The 24408-nt window shown below is 35.9% G+C and overlaps 1 protein-coding gene across 2 annotated transcripts in view; it reads left to right on the top strand.

Moving 5' to 3' along the window:
• Window positions 1–1507: 1507 nt before the first annotated feature.
• LOC128011773 (arf-GAP with coiled-coil, ANK repeat and PH domain-containing protein 3) overlaps window positions 1508–24408 on the top strand; it is a 68011-nt gene continuing 45110 nt past the window's right edge. For both annotated transcript variants that reach the window (XM_052594481.1, XM_052594479.1), the window contains exon 1: window positions 1508–1673. In XM_052594481.1, the coding sequence (XP_052450441.1) occupies window positions 1627–1673 (47 nt within the window). In that variant the 5' untranslated portion in view covers window positions 1508–1626. The remainder of the gene's footprint in view (window positions 1674–24408) is intronic.

Below are 24408 nucleotides of genomic sequence, written 5' to 3'. Positions count from 1 at the left end.
ATCATGTCCTCAGTTTATTTGCCTTTGGTCAGCAAGATGCTAATATACCCAGCTGTTGTCCAGGCATTTTATGTGAATTGGCGCTGCTTTCCAGAGCTGAATATGAACTGGAAACATTTTAAACAAGACAGGAAAGAGAGAAGCTGCCAAGTTAAAACATATGTTGAAAGATATCTTCCATGCTGCAGTAAGATTTTCTGAAAGAGGAGAATTCATAGTCTAAACATCCTTGTAGGATGAAAAAATGACTAACTGTATGTGTATATATATAAACGTTAAAAGCATAACATGAAAACATTCCTCAATGCAGGTTTATTTTTGCAGTCTGCATGTAATACCCACAATCGCCTATTGTCAGACCAATTTGCACATTTACAGACTTTAAATACACGAATAACATATAATCTATGAAAATAAAATAATTATATAACATGTAAAACAGCACATGACCTTTTACAAATGACTAGCCTTTATTTCAATGCAAATATAAGATTGACAAGGAGGTGTGTTGGACCTGAATAGATTTAGGGATCATCTCAAAACTCTAATCACACAAACACTTTCACTTTTCTGTTACTTTCATTTATTTCTGTCATAAACACACACATGCACATATATTATTATGATTTTCTTAGGGATATTAACCAGAAGCAGTGTTGATCTTTGACATCTTGAGTTTTAATTAGACTTTGATTATATTTTTTATTAAAAACACATTCTAAATATAAGCAAAGTAAAGGGCAATAAAAAAAAAAGTGATAAAAGATGTATTCTCAATTTAATAATAAATGTTGAAATGTTTATATGGGATGAATCAAAAATTTATTGAACTAAAAAAAGACTTCACAGATCAGAGGTTGCATGAAATTAACACAGCATGAACACTAAAATATACTGAAGTAGTCTGAGCTTAGACTGGTAAAAAGTCCTTATGAGAAAATGTCAACAAATTATATATATTTTTTAATTTATTTTATATTTAGTTTCATTGTTATTTTACTTTAGTTAATTCCATTTCATTATGTAATTGTTGTCTTTGTTTTATTTTGTTTATCTCATTTGTAAATTTAATTTTAATATAATTTTATAATTTTGTCATTTTTAATTTTATTTAGCTTTCATTTCATTATTTTATTTTTATTTTATTTTATATCTCATTTTCATTTAATTTCTTTATTTTATTTTATCATTTTGTCCTTTTATTTTAATTTTCTTTCTTTCGTTCAGTTGTTTCATTTATTTTATTTTATTTTATTTCATTTATTTTTATTTTATTTTATCGTTCAGTTGTTTCATTTATTTTATTTTATTTCATTTATTTTTATTTTATTTTATTTATTTTTCATTCGATGTAATTTGATTTGATTTTCAAAAATGAATAAGCATAAAAAAGACAAAGACTCTCGTATAAACTAAAGTCTGACGGTAGCCGTTCACGATTTTATGCGCTTTAGTCAGAGTAGAGAAACTGCTGACAGTCCCTTACTGTAGCATTAGGAGCGAGTCTTGAGCTCCGTGGATTCACTCTCTGTCTGTGGAGTGAAGAGGCTGTAGTACCCATTTACACTCTTGTTTACTGACGGCGATGCAATTTCAGTTTTAATCTTTGGAAATAAATCGTCCAGGATGACGGTGGATTTTGAAGACTGTATCAAAGATTCACCCCGCTTTCGGTAAGCTGAAATATCTGTTTTCCACGATACGTTTGTGATGAGAGGTTTAACGTTACATTGAGTTAGTTGGTTAGGCGCTGTAATTAAAATATGTCATGTTGCGAATGAGATATTACATAGCTTTTATATATTTCCAATTGCAAGTCTTAAGTTATTTGCTATTCTGTTGTTTACTCACGATTCAGTTGATCAGCGAGTCGGTGCCTTAGACACTATGAATTCATTTTATGCCAATCCTAGTCAAGCTGAAAAATGTATGTAGCTAGAACAGAATTGTTACTGATTTATTATAACTTAGTTATTATTTACCCGTGAGTTTTGAAAAGCTGTTCCTAAGTCTCAAATCTGGTCTGAGAACTGAAAGTTTTCAAAATTATGTACTATTTTGGTGCTAAAAAAGCTATGGTTTCCCCCCCTGTAAACACACAATAAAATAGTGAACTGTCTAGGCTGCTCTGTTCATGCAATGTGTGTCATGGTGTTGAAGATGCAAAATTGAAAAAGCACCAACAAAATAGTCCATTTGTTAAGTATGCTAAAGCGTGAGTGAAATTAAGTGATTGTTCACTTAATTCACTGCTATTGTGCACAAATCTTGTCTACATAATACTTGATCAATGTGAGGGTGAATATGACAGATTTGTAATTTTTTAAAGTGAGACATGAAGAAGGCTAACTTGGGATTAAACCTCTACTAAATGAGTAATTAGTCTGCAATTTGTTGCTTGAGTCATTGATTTTACCCTAATTACCTGTTAGAACTGCCGATTAGATGTTGCATTACACTGGTGCTGAACACTTACGGGTTTAATGACTGACTTAATGGTCAGGATTTACAAATCCAAATCTGTTCATGGAAAGACCTTCTATTGATGTGATGTTCCACCGTGTCAGCTGACTGAGCGTGAGAGGGATGCTTGGCCAGCTATCCAATGCCCAGCAGTCATTGATTTTCCATGATTCACTCAGCGTGGCTCATATCCCATGCTCTGATGTCCTGATGTTCCTCTCAAGGGCTCAGAGTAGTTTTTTGGCTGTGATTACATGGGCACTTAAGGTTGAATCATGCACAGCATTTCTTCATACTTGTTTCCTTTTGTTTCTTTGAGTTAATGCTCTAAATAATGCCTCTTTGTCTGGGCTTAAATAGTAAAATGAAAATGTATATGCCAGTGGCGTCTAAGGATTTTTTTTTTTCAAAATATTGTTTACATTATACAAAATATTGTCTTTTTTTGTTTTCAGTTTTAATACATTTTAAAATGTAATTTATTCCTGTGACGCAAAGCTGAATTTTAAGCATCATTACTCCAGCCTTGATTGTCACATGATCCTTCAGAAATCATTTTATTATTATTTTTTGATACAATGTTAAAAACAGTTGCGCTGCTTAATATTTTTTGTGGAAACTGTGATCATTTTATCTCAATATTCTTTAATGAATATAAGGTTCAGAAGAACAGCATTTACTTAAATTCAAAATATATGTTATTGGTTAAAATGTAGTGCATCCCTGCTAAATAAAAACTTAAAATAAAAATATAAAGCAAACATAAGAAAAATTTAAGATATATGAAATATATAAAAATAATATTAAATAGTAAGTTGTAGCCAATATTTCTCAGATCATGTTTATTTTTCACGAAGCACACTGGGTACAATTCTATAATTTAAAGCAGAGCAGCTTGATACAGTGTGAATGAATGTATGGTTGAAATGGAAATGGTTGAGAAAATTCCTTTCCCATCCGATGGCTCTCTTGACAATATATTCCGAGAAGCTGGAGGTAAGCTGCTCCAGCATTATGGTGGAACATCGGATCTAAAGAATTCCGAGTGTCCCACGCACTGACTCTAGCTGTGACTGTGGTGAGCACCGAGATCCAGAGGTTAGACAAATAAAGCAGCATTCCTTTACACCCACATCCCCTCCTCAGCACCAGCTCCAGTTACTCCCCACGTGAGCGTGTGTGTCAGAGTGAGAGTGTGTGTGTTTGAGAGGGCGGCATATATAATCCCTGCTCCTAATCAAAGACTTCCAGACTGGGAAGCAGCAACTTAATGGATGCCATCTGGCCGTCTGAGTCAGGGCTCCGCAATCTCTTCAGGGATTTTCAGGAACTTTCTAATGTTTATAACGAAACTAGATTGATAAATCTTCTCAAGAAGAAACAATGTGTGAGAGTGAGATGTCATTCGTATCTGAGCACAAACATACATTAATGCTTTGGGTGAGCGAGGGGACTTGCATTGTCCAAAAGGAGCAATTAGGACACAAACAGTGAACAAATACAGTGATGTTTAGAGCAGGTGACTATTTTAGAATTAGAATTAAAATATAATATTTTATAAAGTTTTTTTTTTGTAATAATAAAAAAAAATTCTGGGCGCAATTTGTTATATTTTTAATAGTATATCATATATACAAGTGTATATTCATATTTGAATGTATAATAAATGCAATAATTAATGTAATCATATTTTGTCGTTCATTACTTAAACATTTTAAAACCCAACATTTTCAAAGAAAAAGAAGACTACTGTTCAAAAGTTCATGGTTGATCAATTTTTCAAATACTAATGCTCACTGAGACTACATTTATTTGATAAAAAAAAAATGCAGTAATGCAGAAATATTGTGAAATATTGTTACAATTTCAAAGCACTGTTTTCTATTGTAATAAGATTTAGAATGTAATTTATTTCTGTTTAATTTTCGGCCTCATTACTCTATTCTTCAGTGTCACATGATCCTTCAGAAATCATTCTTATTTGCTGATTTGATACTCAAGAAACATTTCACTTATTATCAATGAAAACAGCTGTGCTGCTTAATAATTTTTGTAACCTTGATACATTTTTTAGGATTCTTTGATAAATAAAAAAAAATAGAAAAAAAATAAAAATAATAAAAATGTATAGAAATCTTTTCTCTCACATTTGATTAATTTAATGCATCCTTGCTGAATAAATTATTATATAAAATATTATTAACTTAAATATTTTTTCTTGTCTTAAAATTTGAGTGTGGTTCAAGCCTTGATTAGCATCCTGGACACAAGTACTGTATTAAGGGCCTTTGTATGGAGGTAAAAGCTCTTATGTAAGATCCCAGGATGTTTCTGGGGTTTTCTTTGTCTAAAACATTTAATACAATCTACTTTCTTCACTTGTTGCTGCATGCTGCGCATTACCTTTGCACGGCTAGATTCACACACTGACTCTTCACATGGCATTCATGCATCCACACCCTGTACAATTATCCATCCCTGTCATCTGGAGCAATCCTATTCCTGCCAGTATATCTGGCAACCCTCGAAGTCCTTGCGCTTTGGACACAGACCCGTCCAGTCACTCTGTGAATGGTCGTTTGAAAGGTCAAGGCCACAAAAGCGCCAGGAGGTTTTGCATTAAAAAGTCTATTTTCTTTGTGCTCAATCAGAAATTTGGTTGGAGGTCATTTGTGTCATTTATGTGCAGTTTTCAGATTTCAGTTATATGTCTAACAAATATGGAACAGATTGTAGCCACCCGACTAAATATTATTCATCATTCCTGACTCAAGTCTACTGTGTCACCTTCCCTTCCAACAAACACTGAGAGCAAATCAGTGCATTCCAGCGCCTGGACAGAAGTTACTAATTTCACAGAACTTTCACTTCCAATCTCCAGTTCATTTGAGGCCTTTTACTGTCTGGGGAAACACAAAGCACATTCGAGTCGGTGTTGTTTGGGTGCTAAGCTCAATGATTCAATCAATAAAGTGTCTTGTGTAATTACTCGGTAGAGAACCGACTGCTTTTTTTTTTTTATCCTGTGAAGCTTTTTAAGTTACTTTAGTGTTCCGTTGAGTGCACTAGAGGCTTTTGCTTGCGTAAAATGGTTATGAGAGGTCATTGTGGCTATATTTGTCCTAGACCACTGAAACCATCTCTACAAGACTGAATTTTGCAAGTAAGGAACCTATCATCATATAAGAGCTTTTATTATCACTCTTATAAAAAATGTTTTTGCCATAAAACATTTAGTGGACAGAAACTGTGCAGCTTATATTTAGGCTATTTGCGAGTGTGAGTGCTTTTAATATCAAGTACTAGTGATGCACAATATATCATTATATCAAAATATATCCAATATATCAAAAAATATTGTATATATTTTGGCCTACTGTATATCAGATATTTTATTGTGCATCCTTGTTGTTCCTATATTTACATAGTGGTTTTTTTTAACTATTTTATCACATTTGTTAACATCTAATGCTAAGTTCATCTTTAAAAACACTACTAGTTTTATAACATTGTTAAATATAATCATTACAAATCTCAAAATGAATATCAAATTTTATACTGTACATTATAATGTTGCACTGCCTGAATTCACTTTTAGCATTTGCAATTATCGATTTGACTTTTTATCTTATGTTTATTTTTTTTTTATGTTTGAATTTTTGTTAATTTTATATATTTTTATTTATTTCATTATTCATATATATATATATATATATATATATGCATACATACAATGTAGGTACATATACATTGCATATATGTGTGTGTGTGTGTGACATAAATGTCATTGCCTCTTTATTAAGAAATCCTTTAAAAGTTCTTGGAAAGCTCTGTCCTTGTGACTTTGTGTGTCATTGCCTGAGTCTTGAATGGAGCTGCTGTTTATATGTAAGGGGCATACTGTGGGAAGAGGGCACATCCTCGTCCTGTTGCTGTGACCCGCAGCATAAGTTCAGTTTATGATTCACATGTGTCGTCTCCGGCTCGTTGCAGAATGTTCTCATTGTTCACGATGCCTCTCTGTCACACTGGCTCCTTTCACTGAGACCGATCAATTGGGTCAACATGATTAGAGACCAACAGCTGGATGATGTATGGCTTCTCATGAGCATGTGAGGACTGGAAGACCCAGTCACACCACAGGAGGACTTCTGGACTTGTGTACAGATTCATTTATCAGTGTTGGAATGTTTTATTTGTCATGTATCTTCTTCTGAACTGCTTCATCTTGAATTGTTGCCTTGTTTAGATCCAATTTTAGATAATGACCACATTAATCTGTGGTCACAGATCATTTGAACCCTGCTTTAGAGTTATTTTGAGCAGATTAAGTGTGTTGTCTACAGATATCCTGTATACTAAATACAGACTGTAATTAGTGTCAGTAGAACATACACTATGTGCTAAAGAAAGCTGACTAAAGATAGGGAATGGCTTGCTTTATTTAGAAACATTATAAACCCTTTGTACAAGCTGCTCTGAAAGTGTGCTAGACCATCAACCAGGTATTTTATAGTTCACTAAAATTGAATCCATAATGTGTGTACGTATACCTAAATTAGTAACTTAAACAGATTTAATTTCAGTTAGAGTTGCCATTAAAATAACTAAACCTGAAATAAAGAATAAGGAAAGCTATATCAAATGACAAACTTGATGAAAAACTTTAACTAAAATAAAAATAAAAAATAATTAATTAAAATATGTATAAAACTTTTACTCATTTGATGTATATTGCACCTAAAGTCAACCTGTTTTTTAGATTTGAAAGAACTCAGCATGTCGTCAGAGAGGCCGTTGTTCGGTACGATTTTGAATTTGTTATTAAAGAGTTGCTGTTGCTTTGAGCTGGAAGGGATTTCTGCAACATGCTGTTATTTCTTCTGCTCTTCATATTGACCTCCTTCTGTTCTGAATGTGTGCCAGCAGGGCCAACATCTTCCTTACCTCCACACACCCAGATGGGCTCAGATGACCCTCCCATAATTGGGCTGAATGACCGCAGTGTGGTCATAACAGGTTTCCTGACCAATTATAGGTCACCTACAAGATCTTATAGCATGATTCTAATATAGAGAAGGGTATTTGGGCCAATTAAAATAATAAGCACACACAGTGATTGCACAGTTTTGATCTTGAATCAACGTGCGACGCCTCTTTAGCTCTGTGTTTTGAGCTAATTAGATGCCCCTCACGTCTAGATTCCGGCTCGCCTTCAAGGCCGTCCCGTTAATTTAATTGTTCTATTTTTACATGATTAAATAAAACGCCGTGAGCATGTCATTGAGCCCGATGGAGATTCTTCTCATCTACGAGTGTCACTGATTTGTCTTGTCTTTGCCTTGTGGGATGACGGGCTCAATGTGAAAACAACAGGGATTAGGTCAGCAGTTTGAACGTTTCAGCTAATCATGGATTAGCCCACATTCCCCCCGGACACGGTCCCGGGACGTCAAGGTGTGTGGACAGCTGTTTGATCACCGCTGCTTGATCCAATGAAAATCATGAAAACAGTGTTAGATGACTCATCTTTAATGATCTGTGTAATGTGCATCATATATAGCTGCACAGGCTGCATTTATTTAATAAGAAACTACAGTAAAAAAAGTTATACCGTCAAAAATTATTATTATTAACTTAAAATATCAGTATGAATTAAAAAAATATATATACATATACACACACACATAAATAATACTCAAGTTTGGAATAATTAAGATTTTTAATGTTGGCTACGTTTATTTGATGAACTATAATGTACACTGTATTAAATTTATAAATATATATAATATTTAAGCTCTGTTTACAGCAAGCCGTTTTGTTGCATGTTCCTTTAAATGCAAATGAGCACTGCTGACCCCGCCCCTCTCTTCCAGGCTGCTCACTGAGAGACTGTAAACTTTACCCGCGTTCATTGTGAAACTTGCTAACTAGCACATTACTAGGAAAGATGATATGCAAAGATTCGTAAAATAACTTTACATTACTTCTGTGGGTGAAGCTGGGTCACGAATGATTCTGAATACCGTATTTTTCCGACTCGGATAAGTCGCACCTGAGTATAAGTCGCATCAGTCCAAAAATAGGTCATGATGAAGAAAAAAACATATAAGTCGCATTTAGTTAGAACCAAGAACAAAAAGAAAACAATACCGTCTTTAGCCACGAGAGGGTGCTCTACACGGCTGGAGATGGTAATGGTTTCTCTTGGTTCATGTCTCTTAGTTCATTTCTCTTGATTCATTTCAAATTAATTTTGATAAGTCGCACCTGACTTTAAGTCGCAGGACCAGCCAAATTATGAAAATATGGTACCTTAGTACCATACCAACCATGGCATCTCTAGTTTGTTTGCTGCTGTGATAAACTCCTCGAGTGCCGACCACATTCCTACCTCTCCAGGAAATGGGATGAGCCTGTAGATCTTTGACAGGCAGGATTTCTTAAGCTAGCCAGGCTCAGGACAGCCGTCGGAGGATTCCTTCCATGTGATGATAGGACCGTGTGAAACAAACCAGTCCCAGGACATACAGCTGACTTCAGAGGGAGAGCAATCTGCAGAGGATTGTGGGGGAGTCTGCATAGTTCTGTGGCTTAGGATCTAAGAAAGAGACCATGAGATTCTCAGTCTTATCCTTGATTTGAAAGAATTTAGATATTTGAAGTGTAAATGGGAGTTTTTTAAACATTTTTTGTGATCTTGAAACCTTTAATGTCTTCCATAAATCCTCAACAGAAGAGCATGAAGGTGAATGAGAGAACTAAGACCCTGCAAGTCATGTTAAACAGACTTAATTTATGAGGCTGAGCTCATGTCAATACAGGCTTTTGTGCGCACGGCTCTATGTGAAGCCTGGCAGTCCTTCCTGTCTACAAAAGCTCAATAGCCTCTCCATTCACACACCGCCGCACAATGGCAGTGCACTCTGAGTGGTTTGCACATCTACGTTTATGCAACATCCTGGAAGAGATGCCACCGTGAGTGAGGACCCTAGAGTGCGAGCGGTTTATTAAGTGAAAGGAAATCGAATAACACGACCGTATGACTCAGTTTGCTTCCTGCTCGTGTTTGGCTAATGATGGAGGTTTGTTTTGTTGAGTCACAACACAATCCTTTGTTGATGGCTGCACAGCGCACAGGAAAGGGGGTAAAAATAGGGGGAGATTTCGTTTTGGAGGCAAGCTAAAGCTGGGAAACCTGAACCCAAAGTTGTATTGGCAAACAAGTGGTTCTTAAAAAGAATGTACATAGTGTGCCTTTGATCTCAATTGCTCTCAGATTTCTTCCTTTTGAGTGTAAATCTTGCACTCCCACCAATTTTTACACTATAAAAATTGTTTTTCCGAAGGTTGTTGGAGTATGTTTTACAAGAAAATGCTATTTCAGTTAAAAAAAAGTTATAGAAACAATTTTCAATCAGAAATTGCTAGTAAATTTCACAAAGGAGCAGCAAGTAAAACAAAATTAAACATAAATTATTGAAGCAGAAAAACTGAAACAGTATTTTCTAGTAAATTGTAATCTGCTTTGTTTACTGTACAGCTTCATTTTTTTTTTTTTTACGGAGTACTTAAAAATTTAGGGCAGTTTCTCTGTAATTAATTGCAAAAAAAATCAGTGATTTTTTTATTATTTTTTTTTTTACAATTTTTGTACACTTAAAATATTTTTACAACTTTTAAATAAAACATTTTTAGAGTACATTTTATGAGAAAATATTTAACATCTAATTCAGTAAGTTAATTTGTTTCTTTTAAATTATTTGTGAAATTTACTTATTTGAAGCCATTTTGTTTCAATGGACATCAGGAGGTTACTGTAAAAAGTTTCCCACAAAGCCCCCCTGTTGATAGATGATGCAGTCTTTCTAAGTCCGTCTCCACAGGAAGAACAACATGATTCCTTTATTCAATGCTAGGAACTCTAAGATATGCAGCATTTCATAAAGTACTAGTAAACAACCTCCAATCCCTCAAACGGGTAAAGCAGTTAAAAGCCTCCTAGCGTGACCAACAGGTGGATGTAAAGATTCTCAATTAGGATTATTGTTATCCACCCACTCCCATCTTTCCCTTCTGCTGAAGTTCACAGCAGGCAGCATCTCAGCGGGTGGTTATAAATCTCTTATAACTTAGCATTTATAAAAATAGTTACCATAAAGCTCTATGTGGATTAGTCATATATACTGTAACCGGTGTGATTTACTGTCATGAGGCATGAGGCTGGGGAATTATGCTGACACTCTTATCTTGTGAACTTAAAGTATGAAGTGAACCTTCTTTTTGCAGTGCGACGTATGATTCTTTTTAGTGAATCAGTTGAATCAACTGGTGAATCAGACTGATTCGCTCTTTAGAATCAGGTCTGAATCATGGACTGAATCAACTTGATGAAACACAGGTTGTTATGTCTGACTGGAGCTGAGAAGCGGTACTGTTATTTGTACTTAAAAAAAAAATGAAAGCTTGTATGTAAATAAATACATAAATAATTTATTTTTGTAGTTCAATCAGATAATCAGGAAGTCGAGAAGGAGAAGCTAAAAATCTCAACTGATATTGCATCCAAGTAATTCACTCTACAAATAGGTCAGATCAGAAAGATCAAGTGCATTGCATTGTGGGATACAGTAAACTTGTGCTGTATACCACGATGTTACATATTTAGGTCATATATTTAGAACCTGCTTCAACTGACTGTACTTTTCTGATTTGATGTACTTGACTCTGTAGAGTACAGTAAAGAGGAACCGCTTTGGCGGAAGTCCAGAGAGGGAACCTGGCATTAACTAGATGACTTTATTTTTATTTATTTCTTCCCCCTGAATCTTTGTCCTGTATCTAACAGTTCCTCTCCTGCTGAAGGAGCGTGTTCGTGAATCACGTCGCTCCATCTGGGTCTGTTGCTGACTCACATCTGGAGCTCTTACAGGCATCTGGTCCTGATCGGGATAAACCCACTCGCTTTCTCTTTCCCTCTGCGCTGCTCCGTCCTGTCCCTGTGCAGCACAGGAAGTGCACGTGGATGATGGTGGCCTACTGGAATATTAACGAAGGTTCGGCAAAGTCAGCAGGGAGCGTGTGTGTGTGTGTGTGTGTGTGTGTGCTTTATTCACAGCACCCAAAGCTCCATTCAATCTGAGTGAGCCAGGTTTTCCAAAAACAGTACAATAGCTCATTGTGACATACAGTTATTGTGTACAACATTCTTTACAGTTGAATAATAACTATAATCACAGTACTGCACAACATTGAGTGTCCTCCTGCTTTATTAAAATGAGGAATATGTTGCAAAACAACGTTCAACTGTAACAAATAGTTAAATATGTATATGTAAAAATAATAATAGACACCAAATATTGTATTTATTTATTATTGTTTGTATTTTTGTTACCCTACTAATCAATAATCACAAGATTGCCTAAAAACTGTAAGACTGTGGGTTTGTAAATTTCCTAAATGTTGTTTATCAGGTTAAGATAATGACAATTTCAGGCATTACACATAGATTTTTTTGTATATTATGCAAATTTTGCACTAAGATGCTTTAACGCAATAAACACCTTTATTAATAAACATCATGATAAACACCTTAACTTACTTTATTAATCTCCTAACTTGTTATCCAGTGAGTGTATTGACGTGTGGAAGCCAAATGTTTTTTTGCCTTTAGATTTTTAGATTTTGCATATTACATCGATTTTTGAAACGGGTCATCCAGTCAAAATTTTGGATAGTAGCTATATGTTTTACAATAGTCTTTGCGTTAATACTCTGCTGTTCAAACAATTTGTGCAAGTCATTTTTTTTAGAGAGGCTTCTTATGTTTTGTAACAAATATCTTTACTGTAATTTTTTAAAACAATTTAGAGCATCAATTCCTGCATTAAAAGCTCAGTAAATGCTCATTAGTGTGCTCCGTGTAATTGTTGAAGACTTTCCCTTCATCTGTGGCATTGCGTCAATGTTACATTGAGGGCTTTTGAGTCTCAGGAGAGTCTGTGGTTTGCGTTTAGACTCAATGAGGCTTGAGGGAACTTCCTCTTCCCGCTGCAGGCCTGTTTGCACACTGATGTAAGCTTGATTCCCAAAAGACCTGCTGCCACTTCCAAGAGTGCTAAATATACACTGACCACATCCATCAGTGTGGAACAGCTGAGCTGACATTTCTTCAAAACCTCCGGGGTTGACATATTTCTTGTACTTGCTATCAGTGACTTATATTTTAATATGAGTAGTTCATTTACTCACAAAAAAATGTGTAATGTTTAAACTTTTAATTAAATACTTCCCTGAAATTTGAATTGAGAAACATTCAAAAGCGTTGGGGTCCACCATTGCTTCTACAGTATATTCTGTGATGAATATCAGTGTGTACAGGATGGACTGCGCTAGCTTTCTGTCACGTGACTGGCGTACACTGGTTTACATCACATATGGAAAGTTTATCAACATCCTGGTCAGGATGACAGCATGGTGACGTCTAGTGCATACTATTGAACCCAATTTTCAGGAAGCACCTGGAGGAAGGAGAAATGAGCATAACCTGTGATATGTGGCCTCCCTCTGGTTTCGTTTGTGCGTGTATCTTGGACAGTTCATGGGGTTATTATTTGCTCTTCCTAGAAGATCTGCGGAAACTATAGAGCCTCAGTCCATCCACTGATGGAAACCAGAATGACCACAAGTCACAATATATATATGTGTGTGTGTGTGTGTGTGCATTTATTATTATTTTTTTATGGTATAGAATTGTAATTTAATACATTTATCAGTTGTCAACAATAGCAAAGATTATCACCTTTACAAGTGATAAAAATAAATTCAGTTTTATTTTATTTTTATTTAGAAATTTACTTTTTTTATCAGCAATAACAGAATGTCTTCTTGATATTTAAATATTTTTTTATTTTTTTATTAAGACACTGTATGGAATTTTAATATCGGAAATGTATCAGTTATTATCGGTCTTTTTAGCTATCTGTAATTTTGCAGTATGATTTTAAAGTAAAAGAGATCTAGAAGAACATCTTTTTGTTTTTAGTGATTTATTTTTTGATTTATACTATATAATTACATTTAAAAACATTTTTTAGACATGATAAAATTGTAATATTGGCCATTTATCGGTTATTGGCAAGTTTATCGTCTTGTCAGCAGTAAAAGAGATCTTTTAAAACTCCTGAAGCTGGTTTCAAATGGCATAATCGCAGCAATGTACATTTCAAGTTATTAATGAAATCAAAATACATATTTTGTGTGACAGTGAAAGTTTCAACTGCTCAGTCTGTTCTGAGTCCCATTTTAGCCACTTTTTACGGGATACATTTCCAGGAACAAAAACTCCCCGTGTCTGGTATGTTGTTCCAGAGCCCTTCCAAACTACAAGTGCAGCCCACAAAAATGTAAGATCTCTCCACATCAACCAGAGCCAAGACTGCTGGAGCGTCAGGAGATTCTTTTATATGCAAGTTTTGCCTTTTTTCCTCGCATATGGTCACAAACGGCAGCAATAATCCTCATTCCCTCATTTTCATTAAGCTCTCTCTCTTTCGGATGAGATTTGGGAGTCTCTTTTGTCCCTCACCCCAGCAGTGACGCATTGTGAGGTCTTTTCTCATAGCCAGCGTCCTCGATCCATCTCAGCTCAGCCAGGCGGAGTGCGTCTGTGTGTGTCTCTCCATATCTCCATTGACATTTTTGCATGCTGGAGTCACGACGGACCACCCTGAGCTAATATAAACCAGCCCGGCTAGCCAAGACGCTTCACATCCTGAACACTCACCGTCTGCCCTTCGTCTTCGCTCCTGGACCTACATTTGGGTCTGATATTTCACCACATCACGTCCTTGCCCCAAGTGTTGTGTCTAGCTGTCATGAACATCTTGCATTCCTGGTATTCCAAGTTGCTTGAAATGTAAATGAAACACTGTAATGTGAGAGATGCTGTGTGGAATGCGCACAGAGCGCTTGTCTATAGTTGTCGGACTCGGTGGCGGGAACAGAATTTGTATGAGGGTATTGTGTTAGAATGAAATACATGACCTGAAAGGGTTAATTATGCCACTTCCTCCCTGTGATGGTCTTTGTTTGGTTGCTGGGCTTCACGTCTGAAGTGTCTGTTCCCCATCGGCGGTGCCCTCATCGCAGGCCACACGCAAAGAAAGGGGTGTTGGAGGGCCTTATACCGCAAACACTTGAGCCTCACTTTAATTTAAACTGAGACCTCTCAGGTACTGTGAGAGACTAGAACTGCAAATCGAATAGAATTTTATTATCATTATTATATATTTTGAGCTAAGGTTTTGCTACTGTGTAGGCCTGTCGCGATTGTCGATAAATCAATTAATCACACGATAAAAAAAAATGAGCTCGATTATTTTTTCAGCCGCGATAATTTCTTTTTTTATTTTTATTTAAGTAATGTAACATGTCACGATGTGGGGTTGGTCTGGAGTGCTGCCTGTGGACAGCCCGCAGCAGAAAACACCCTCTCCGATGGCACAGATGTCCCGGGAATAAAGAGATAACGTCTTGCTAGAGTTGCCAGCTTTGATACAGCATACAGCACTGAAGTGATACAGCATTGTACTTGCACTACTGCTTTATTTTAATACCGTGTAGCATATTTTGCAAGTAACTTCGTTGCCCTTTCTCTCGAAATGGGCCTACTTTTCGCTCGCTTCCTTTGGCTTGCTCAGCTAAATATGTCTGTACGCGTGTGATTGCGTGTGTCAACGCGCCCTGTGAATTCACACGCACTCGGGCAGTTGCGCTCCTGAGGCGTCTGTCGTTGCTAAGCATCCATCAGCTGTGATTTCCGTTTCAAAAAGGACATTTCAGGAATGGATTTCCACCACCGAAAAACCCTTGCTGTAACTCTGCTACAAGATTTATTTTCGAAGAAAAGTAAAAACTCTGCAGTGTTTCACCCGGAAAGGAAGCCAATTGAGCTGGTTCTTTTCACATGACCTGCTGCGCTTGCGTGTTTTTAACTAGATGTTGTGTGGACGCGCAAGCGCATTGCTTCCAATATGAGCGTGCATACCGCATTTGAAATAACGAACTTGAGCACAAAAAAAGACGTGATATGTGAATGGCCCCTTCATCGGTCAAAATGTGTACTTTCGGTTAAACGGTCAATATGAGCATCCCTAACTGGCATAATATAACATAAAAACATACAAAATTAATTAATTTTAAGCCACACAAAGTCAACATTTTTGTATTTCTTGCTCTGAATCTGCCATAAAATAAAGTTTATTGATCTTTGAAAAGGTGTACCTGGTTATTATGCCATTATCATTATATTAGTTGAAACTGGTCTTAGAACGGCAATATTATCGTTTATCGCGATAATTTCTTGGACAATTTATCGAAGAGCAAAATTTGTTATCGTGACAGCCCTGCTACCGTGACAGTGTTACATTGAAATATATAATATATTTGCTGTCATTTCCTATATACTTTACACATGTCCCCGTGAGACTGTAGTGAGCTTGATGTGCAGTATTGTCTTTTTTGTGTGACTTTGTGATTTCTCCTTCCTGTTTTTATTCGGACTGTAAAAACTCTGTCCATCACTCTCGTCATCCACTGATATAATTTCTCATTTGTTACATCCGTTTATTTACTCAACAGTTTGCTGACATTGCAGGTACCAAACCATGTGATTTTTAAAATGCAGCGGAAAACCATCCCTGTAGCTAGTTTTTCCAGATTGTAGCCTGGCTCCGGAAGGATGTTATGGGTCAGAGCTTTGAGTCCGGCTGGCGTCTGTCCCTCTCAACCTCACGAGACCCGAGCCTGGTCTGTGGCCCCGTCCTTCCTCCACTCAGCCTTAAATCCCAGAGGATTCTCCCATAAGCCCCAGCGTTGTGCTGGCCGCTTCCAGGCTTTAGCATCGACTCTTGGACAAACATGTAGCGGTAATGAAATCCCACTAGACTGTGACAGAGAATACGTGGTTAACAGCTTATGCTAACAGCCTGTCAAAACCATGATAGCTGTAAAAACAACAAAGCTAGAGCAACAATAAATAGTTTGTTAAAGAAAATTATTCTGGAATGTTATTCTTTAGCAAACCAAAATGAATAACAATAACGACCATATTAAATTTGCTAAAAACTACTTCATTACCTCTCATCGTTTTTAATCTGAGAGAAATGCCATCAACCCCAGAACATTAAATAGTTCACCAAAAATTGGAAGTTCTTCCATCATATATTCAATCTAGACACTATGTGACTTAATTTCTTATATTAAACGTTGCACTCATGAACGCTACTTTGTCAGATTAAATGAAAATGCCATTGAAACTTTTCTAAAGGACAGTTGGTTCCCTTCAGAGATACTTTCATTGTGCCCCATGTAGAAAACGAATAAGATGTTTAGCAGAATGATCATGCTGCTTATTTCCATACAATAGAAGTGAATGCAGATTCAAAAAAGCATCAGAATCCATATGAGGTTAACTTTTTATTTATGAAAATGATGAATTTGGAATGATTTTCATTTTTGAGAGAACAGTTCATTTAAGACGGCAGAGTATTTTTCTTCGCTTTAATTTTAGGAAATATATTTTAAATTTATGAATCAATAAATGAACTTTTTATGAGTACATTTTATTGTTTAGCCCATAGTTGTTGTCGGTTGAACTTTGCTCCTTTTCTGGAGGTGGTTTTATTATTTTAACAACTGCAGACGCCACATAAATGAAATCTTCATATTTTCTTTCACATAAGCTCTGAAACAGTTGTTTCTTTTATCTTGACTCCATAAATCCTTTTGACATATGCATGATTAAATACTTAAATTTACAACTGTAATAGAGACCAGTGTAAATACTTCTAAGTCTCTGCTGAAGTATTATTTAAGGATCTTCTGCGTGTGTGAGGTAAGACTGTCTATGAACATCTCTGTTTATTCTGTAGTCATGATGAGGGATGGTTAGGGCAGCTGCTCTCTCTTCAGGGGTCAGAGGTCAGGCTGGAGTCACTGGGATCCTTGGCTGCATCAAAGCCCATTGGTGGCCTGCAGTTATTAGCTGTTTTAGTGCATTACTTGCATAGCATCCATTGCTTCAAATGGTGTTGACAGTGAAATTGTTAAAATAGCTTTATGGTTTATTTTTACACAAGTTATTTTGATACGAGCAGATCGGGTCAGAAGTGTCAATGATTTATTACACTACTTTTTCAGGCGTGTGTTTCAGCAAAGCTGCATCAGATTTGGAGCCTTTGCATGTCGTGTGCTTGTAGTATCTCTTCAACTGTTTTGGTTTAATGTTTTGTCAAAGTAGAAATGTTAACTTGTTGTTTTCCTACAAACGCTTTCATGATTTCTTATTGGCATTTCTGGAAATCATGTGAAAGTAAATGGTGTCTAAAACCATGCTTGACAAGTTTTCCAGTATCGGGTCTTTTGTAAGGTGATACTGCAAAATTACAGTGTACAAAACTACAGTAAAAATACAGCAAATTGAGAAAAAAGAAAAAACTAGCTTCAAGGTGATTCATAACATTATTTCATATGAAGTAAAAAGATTTCAAAATTGGACAAAGACAAATGTGCAAGACTGTACATGATGGCTTAAATAAAAAAAACTACAATACAATGATGCAGAAAGATGGATAATATAAAACTATTGATATAATGATCAAATCAACAATTTATTGAAGTTTATTATGAAATATATGTGTGTGTGTGTGTGTGTGTGTGTGTATATACACACAAACTTAATAGACAGAGCCATAGATCGCTGGCAAACTACGCAATATTGCGTTCATTATCGAAGGCAATTCATCTGAAATAATGACGCGATATTGGGTAGCTTGTCAGTGATCTACTGCTCTGTCTATTAAGTGCCGCTCCATTTGAAAGCAGGTGATGGCGATTTAGTGGTAATCACGAAATCAGATTAACTGACTAGATGCGCATGATCATATAGTTAGATATATCGACCAGCCCTAATGTATTCTACTGAAAGCTGCTGATATTGACAGTTAATTCCTCTCAGGAATGTGCAGAACACGTGTTAGTTTGCTAGTTCTTTGAAGTCGGCTTGGTGTGTTCTGGTCTTTTAATAAAAGGATATACTGTACAGTAGTTTTGTCTTTAGAGATCTGAGTTGTCTTAAAGTTTTCATTTAACCTTTATTTAACCAGGCTATTTAAGAACATGTTCTTATTTTCAGTAGTCGATTCACACATATACGAGTTATGAGGCATTTTCTCCTGATAACCCTGAAAACACTTTCAGTTTTGATCATACAGATAAGAGTAATACATCAATCGAATCTGTAAAGAGTCTACTTTTGTTTGTATATGGACATAATATACAAATAAACAAGAAAACTTTGTGCCTTTATAAAATAAAGATAACAAAAAAGGTGTGCTGTCTGCAGCCTTTGTCTGCGCTGATCTTCATTTACAAACACGTCATTAAAATGAACTGTAACTCACCGAATACTGAACGAAGAGACATGAGAGAGATATCTATAGAAAGCTTGACATGTCTACTTTTAACCTACCGAAAACAAATATTCTGTGATAAAGTTATCCATATGAAAACAACTCGATGTCAAGTCTTTCACGTCTCCCTTCATTATATCTAATGTGACTACACATTAGCTGAACGCGCTATTGAGATTATAATGTTTCACTGAAGCACGTGGCTTGAATACGCCCACACAGAAAACAAAGCAGTGAGACTGTTCTTTAAGTTATACTTATTTTACTGTTAGCTTCGCGCCGAGAGGAATAAGACATAATTTACCCCCAAAATATGCACTTTGGATTACCTCAGGATTTGAGATTTGGATGTCCTCAGAAAAAAAGCATGAAGCGCTTTATTCAGCAGAGATCATAAACAAGAGTAAGTCTCTTTTTATTTATTTATACTTGTATTAGGTTTCACATAATGTGTAAACATTTTACTAGTTAGACTTTTCCAAGCTATAATTCCTTACTTAGTGTATAATCAAGTGAAACATTATGAAGTTTAAATAATAATATACAACTATACCATACAAAAGCTTGATGTAAAAATACAAATAAATGTAACTGTAACAAATGTAACAATCAATGCTGTTCTTTCAATTTATCCCAAAATAACCTGAAAAAATATTCTCAGCTCTTTTCCAAATTAATAAAACAAATAATAATAATAACAATAATTTTCTTTTTTTTTTTTTAGAAAATCAGTGTGTTACTGGAGCAATGATGCTAAAAAATCAGCTTTGAAAGTCAGCTTTGATTGTTCCTAATAAACTGTTTTACTGCACTCGCAAGTGGATTTTAAATTATTTTGTGGGATAATTAAATATATTGTAAATAAACTACAAACATAAAAATATATTAAAGCTGCAAGCAGCGATGAACGGGCCCTCGCACCCGGGCTCACCGCCATCGTGTGGCTTTAGTAAAAAGGCGAACGTTGAGAAATATGCATTTAATGTCCTAAATATAAGTGGAATATATCAAAGTATATCCCATATATGTGCCAATCTTACCGTTGCCAGCAGGTGGCGCTATCATTATAATGGAATATTGGCCTTCAGATGTGTTCAGGCCAGGACTCTTATCAAACATGTGGAGTTTGGGGAAGATTGAACATTTTATGCTTGAGTTACAACAACTTCTCTTGCTGTGGCAAGACATCAAATTTTGTCATGGCGCCATGGAAACGCCCTTTAACAAAAACTCAAGATCTCCAAAAGTTAACATTGCACAGGCCTTTAGATTACACTGACCACAAAATATATGTTAATCTCAAAAAAATTATAGGAGTAGTTTGTCGCAGCGTAAAACATGTCACTTCCTGTTGCCAATAGGTGGCGCTATGACTATAACTGAATGTGGGCATGGAGATCTGTTAAGGGCAGAAGTTTTATCTAACATGTGAAGTTTGGGGCAGATTGGACATTGTATGTCTGAGTTACAGCAACTTCCTTTTTCATGGCGAAACATCGAAATTTGTCAGGCCGCCATGGACACGCCCTTTAACGAAATCTAAAGATCTTCGCAATTTAACATCGCAAATGGCTTAAGATTACACTGACCAGGTTTGGTGTTGATCTGAATAAATCTCTAGGAGGAGTTCGTTAAAGTACAACCCCTGAAAATGGCAAAAACAACGCCAATTTTGCAGAGAAAATTCTAAATAACCGACTTCCTGTTGGGATTCGGATTTCGTACCAAGAGACTTTTTTGTAGGTATTGGTGTGTTACATGTGTATACCAATTTTTGTACATGTACGTGAAACATAGCTCGAGGCGCACTCTGTTGAAAGTGTATAGGTGGCGCTATCGAGCCATTTTGCCACACCTGATGGAATTTTGGCCTTCAGATGTGTTCAGGCCAGGACTCTTATCACACATGTGCAGTTTGGGGAAGATCGGACATTTTATGCCTGAGTTATAACATATTTTATTCCCATGGCGAGACATCGAATTTCGTGACGGCGCCATGGACACGCCTTTTAACGAAAACTCAAGATCTTCACAACTTAACATCGCACAGGCCTTTAGATTAGACTGACCACAAAAAATACATTGATTTCATAAAATTTCTAGGAGTAGTTCATCGCAGTGTAAAATATGTCACTTCCTGTTGCCAATAGGTGGCGCTATGACTATAACTGAATATGGGCATGTCAATCTGTTCAGGTCAGGAGTCTCATCAAACATGTGAAGTTTGGGGCAGATTGGTCATTGTATGTCTGAGTTATAGCAACTTCCTGTTTCATGGCGAATCATCGAAATTTGCCTGGCCACCACGGACACGCCCATTAACGAAAACTCAAAAGCTTCGCAATTTAACATCGCCTTCAGATTAGGCATACCAAATTTGGTGTTGATCTGAATGAATCTCTAGGAGGAGTTCGTTAAAATACAACGCATGGAAATGACAAAAATGACACAAAATTTGCTCATAATATTAGTAATAACCGACTTTCTTTTGGGTTTCGGATTTTGCTCCAAGAGACTTTTTTGTAGGTATTGGAGAGTTACATGTGTATACCGATTTTCATACATGTACATGAAACGTAGCTCGAGGCGCACACCGTTGAACGTGTATAGGTGGCGCTGTTGAGCCATTTTGCCACACCCACTTCTGAAACCCATATCAGACGTAAATTTTCGCCAGTTCTGAGGTGTGTGCAAAGTTTCATGACTTTTCGAGCATGTTTAGGCCCTCAAAAATGCGATTCATTTTGGAGAAGAAGAATAATAATAATAATAATAATAATAATAATAATAATAATAAACGGAGCAATTCCAAGAGGGTCCTCACACCATCGGTGCTCGGGCCCTAATTAAAAAAAATGTCCTCACATTCTTTCTTGTAACTCCTCCCTCTCAGTGACACACAGCTGACTGAAAGGCTCATTATGCAGCTCATTATGCAGGCCTTTGTCTTCTCAGGTGTAAATCACAATGATATTCATGATAGTTGACGCCTACTCGAATATGACTTTTACAAACAAAAAGTGTCTTAGAAAATTTTAATCAATATATTGTTTTCTGTAAGTGAGTAAACAAGTTTATCTTCACATCATTTAGAAAGAAGAATTCTAGGCTACAAACAAACAATCCCGGGAACCAATGTTCTGTGTGTGTCTTATGGACTTATTCAAATCATAAAAAAAAAGAAGTTTTTCACTAACCACACATTTTTTTTTCCACAAAAACACAATCATGTACATACTGCTGCTCACATATTATTATAGCACAGTTTGTGCTGATAACAGTAATATTAGACTTTAGCCATTTAGATGTGTGTAAGTAACTGAAAAAAGCACAAATGTCAGGGCATGACAAAACTTCTCCAGGCCCCAAAAATACCCTTAGACCTCAGAGGGTTAAAAGTTATCATTAAAAATCAATATCTCTGTGGAGAAATTGAATGAATTTTTGAACATCTTATGAACCCGATTGTTGCACTTTATAGCTATTTGTGTGCAGCAGGATTGTAAACCAATGAGATTTTAGCGTGGGCGGAGCTATGCAAACAATAGCGCAAAAATAAAAAACCTAGTAGAATTGCTGTTATATTCCACATTTGTATTTTGTTTTGGGTAATATTGTTTGCTAAACAAATACATAAGAGAGTATAGTGTCACAATAAATGTATCTCTCTGATTTCTTCCCAGCCGTTCCCTCGATCTTTGAGTTTTCTGCCATTGATTTTGTAGCATGATGCCATGTTGGTTTGTAATTATCTCTACAGTATATTCCATCTCTTCTGTGTCAGGCTTTATCTCTTGACGCAGATATGCCATGGACATTAGGAAGGAAGAGATTTCATGCCCCTGCTGTGGAGATTCACTCTTATGTGTCCTTCTTTTTCCATTTCCTCAGATCGTATCGAGGCTATATCATTATATAATGAAGCTTATGTAGAGAAGAACATGCCTGCCATTTGAGCCACAAGTTTTCTTTTTTAAACTTCTTGAAAGTCTGTATCCATTCCACACAAATCCTATCGACCACCTCTTGGCATTCCCACTGTGGTCTGGTGTTCATTGGCTGCACAGGAAGTGGCTCTAAGCTTTCCTCCAGTGCTGCTCAGAGGTGGGTGGTAGAACATTCCTCCAGCGACGGCTGTGAAGACACTGTATCTCTGCTCCGTCAGATAACATACTGAGAGCTGTGTGGGGTTGTGGGAGTGCTGTCTATCCCAGACCATTTCAGATGACCTTTGAGAGCTGAATCATCTCATTTGCTTCGATAAATTACTTTTCTTTGAAGATGACAAGAAGTCTTGCACATTTCAGTCGATTAATCTTACAAAACCTGTCAAGACCTTGTATTTGCATTTTTTACAGTAATTATAATCATCTTTGGGATTTGTATTACTTTCTACTTTTGTTTTTAATTGTCATTAAAGATAATTGATAAGAATGTGCTTGACTTTGATTTTTAAATTTTTTTTTAAATAATATTATAATAATGTTTCACATATTATAGATATATTAATATGAAAATGAAATGAAATTATGATGTTGTGTGATGAATTTTACAATAGATGTGCATTTTATATATTATTATTTAAAATAAAATGAAGTTTAATGGCTTTTAAGAAACAATTCATAATTTAAAGAAATTTTAGGATAATTAAGATTTCTATTTGTGACATTATTTTCAATATTATATTATGTAGATAATATAATATAATTTAATATTTTACAAGTATATTTTATAATTGTTTAAAAAGGAAAATTAACTTAGTTTTAGGACCATTTTCATAAAAATTAAGTACAATTAATTTCATAAAAATTAATTTCCCTGATCTACATAATGAAAATGATCATTGAGAATATTTTTACTCTTGACTTTGTTTGTAATTCTTATTAAATATAACTGAGGAAAATAGTGTCAGTGGAGGAAAATAATAGATAATCGTCATTTTGTAATAAATTATCCGTAAAATAACGTCACAGTGAAGAAAAAATCTTAGCAGGATTATATTATTTCTTACTTAAATATTATACTACTCCTTGAATATAATATAGTCTTATCTATTTGTTTGTTTGTACTTATTGTAAAGTGTGTCATATAGAGTTGAATGACTTTTGGTGTTTGTGTTGTCAGGAGAGTTGTCTGATCTCCATCTGCTCTGACCTGTAAGAATGTGTGTGTAACATTAGTTAAACTCCCACACTGCACTGCACAAACCCCTCGCTCCTGGACGCATTAGCACCTCAGTACGTCTGGAGATATTTTGTGACATCAGCTCTCAGACAGCAACAGATTTTTGGGTGGGAAAGGATCCGATAAAGGGAGGACCACCGTGTTTACTCACACATGATCCTCACAGGAGGGTTTAGGAGCGGCGATTAGGAAATCGTTTGCACGCACACGCCAGCTGGGTTCACTTTGCCCTGCCAGAACACCACTAAACACAGATAACTCATGGTGTATCTGGCCGTGGTGGCCTCGC

Source organism: Carassius gibelio, chromosome B23 (assembly GCF_023724105.1).
Source record: "Carassius gibelio isolate Cgi1373 ecotype wild population from Czech Republic chromosome B23, carGib1.2-hapl.c, whole genome shotgun sequence".
Classification (NCBI taxonomy): domain Eukaryota; kingdom Metazoa; phylum Chordata; class Actinopteri; order Cypriniformes; family Cyprinidae; genus Carassius; species Carassius gibelio.
This window is presented reverse-complemented; position numbering and strand designations above follow the sequence as displayed.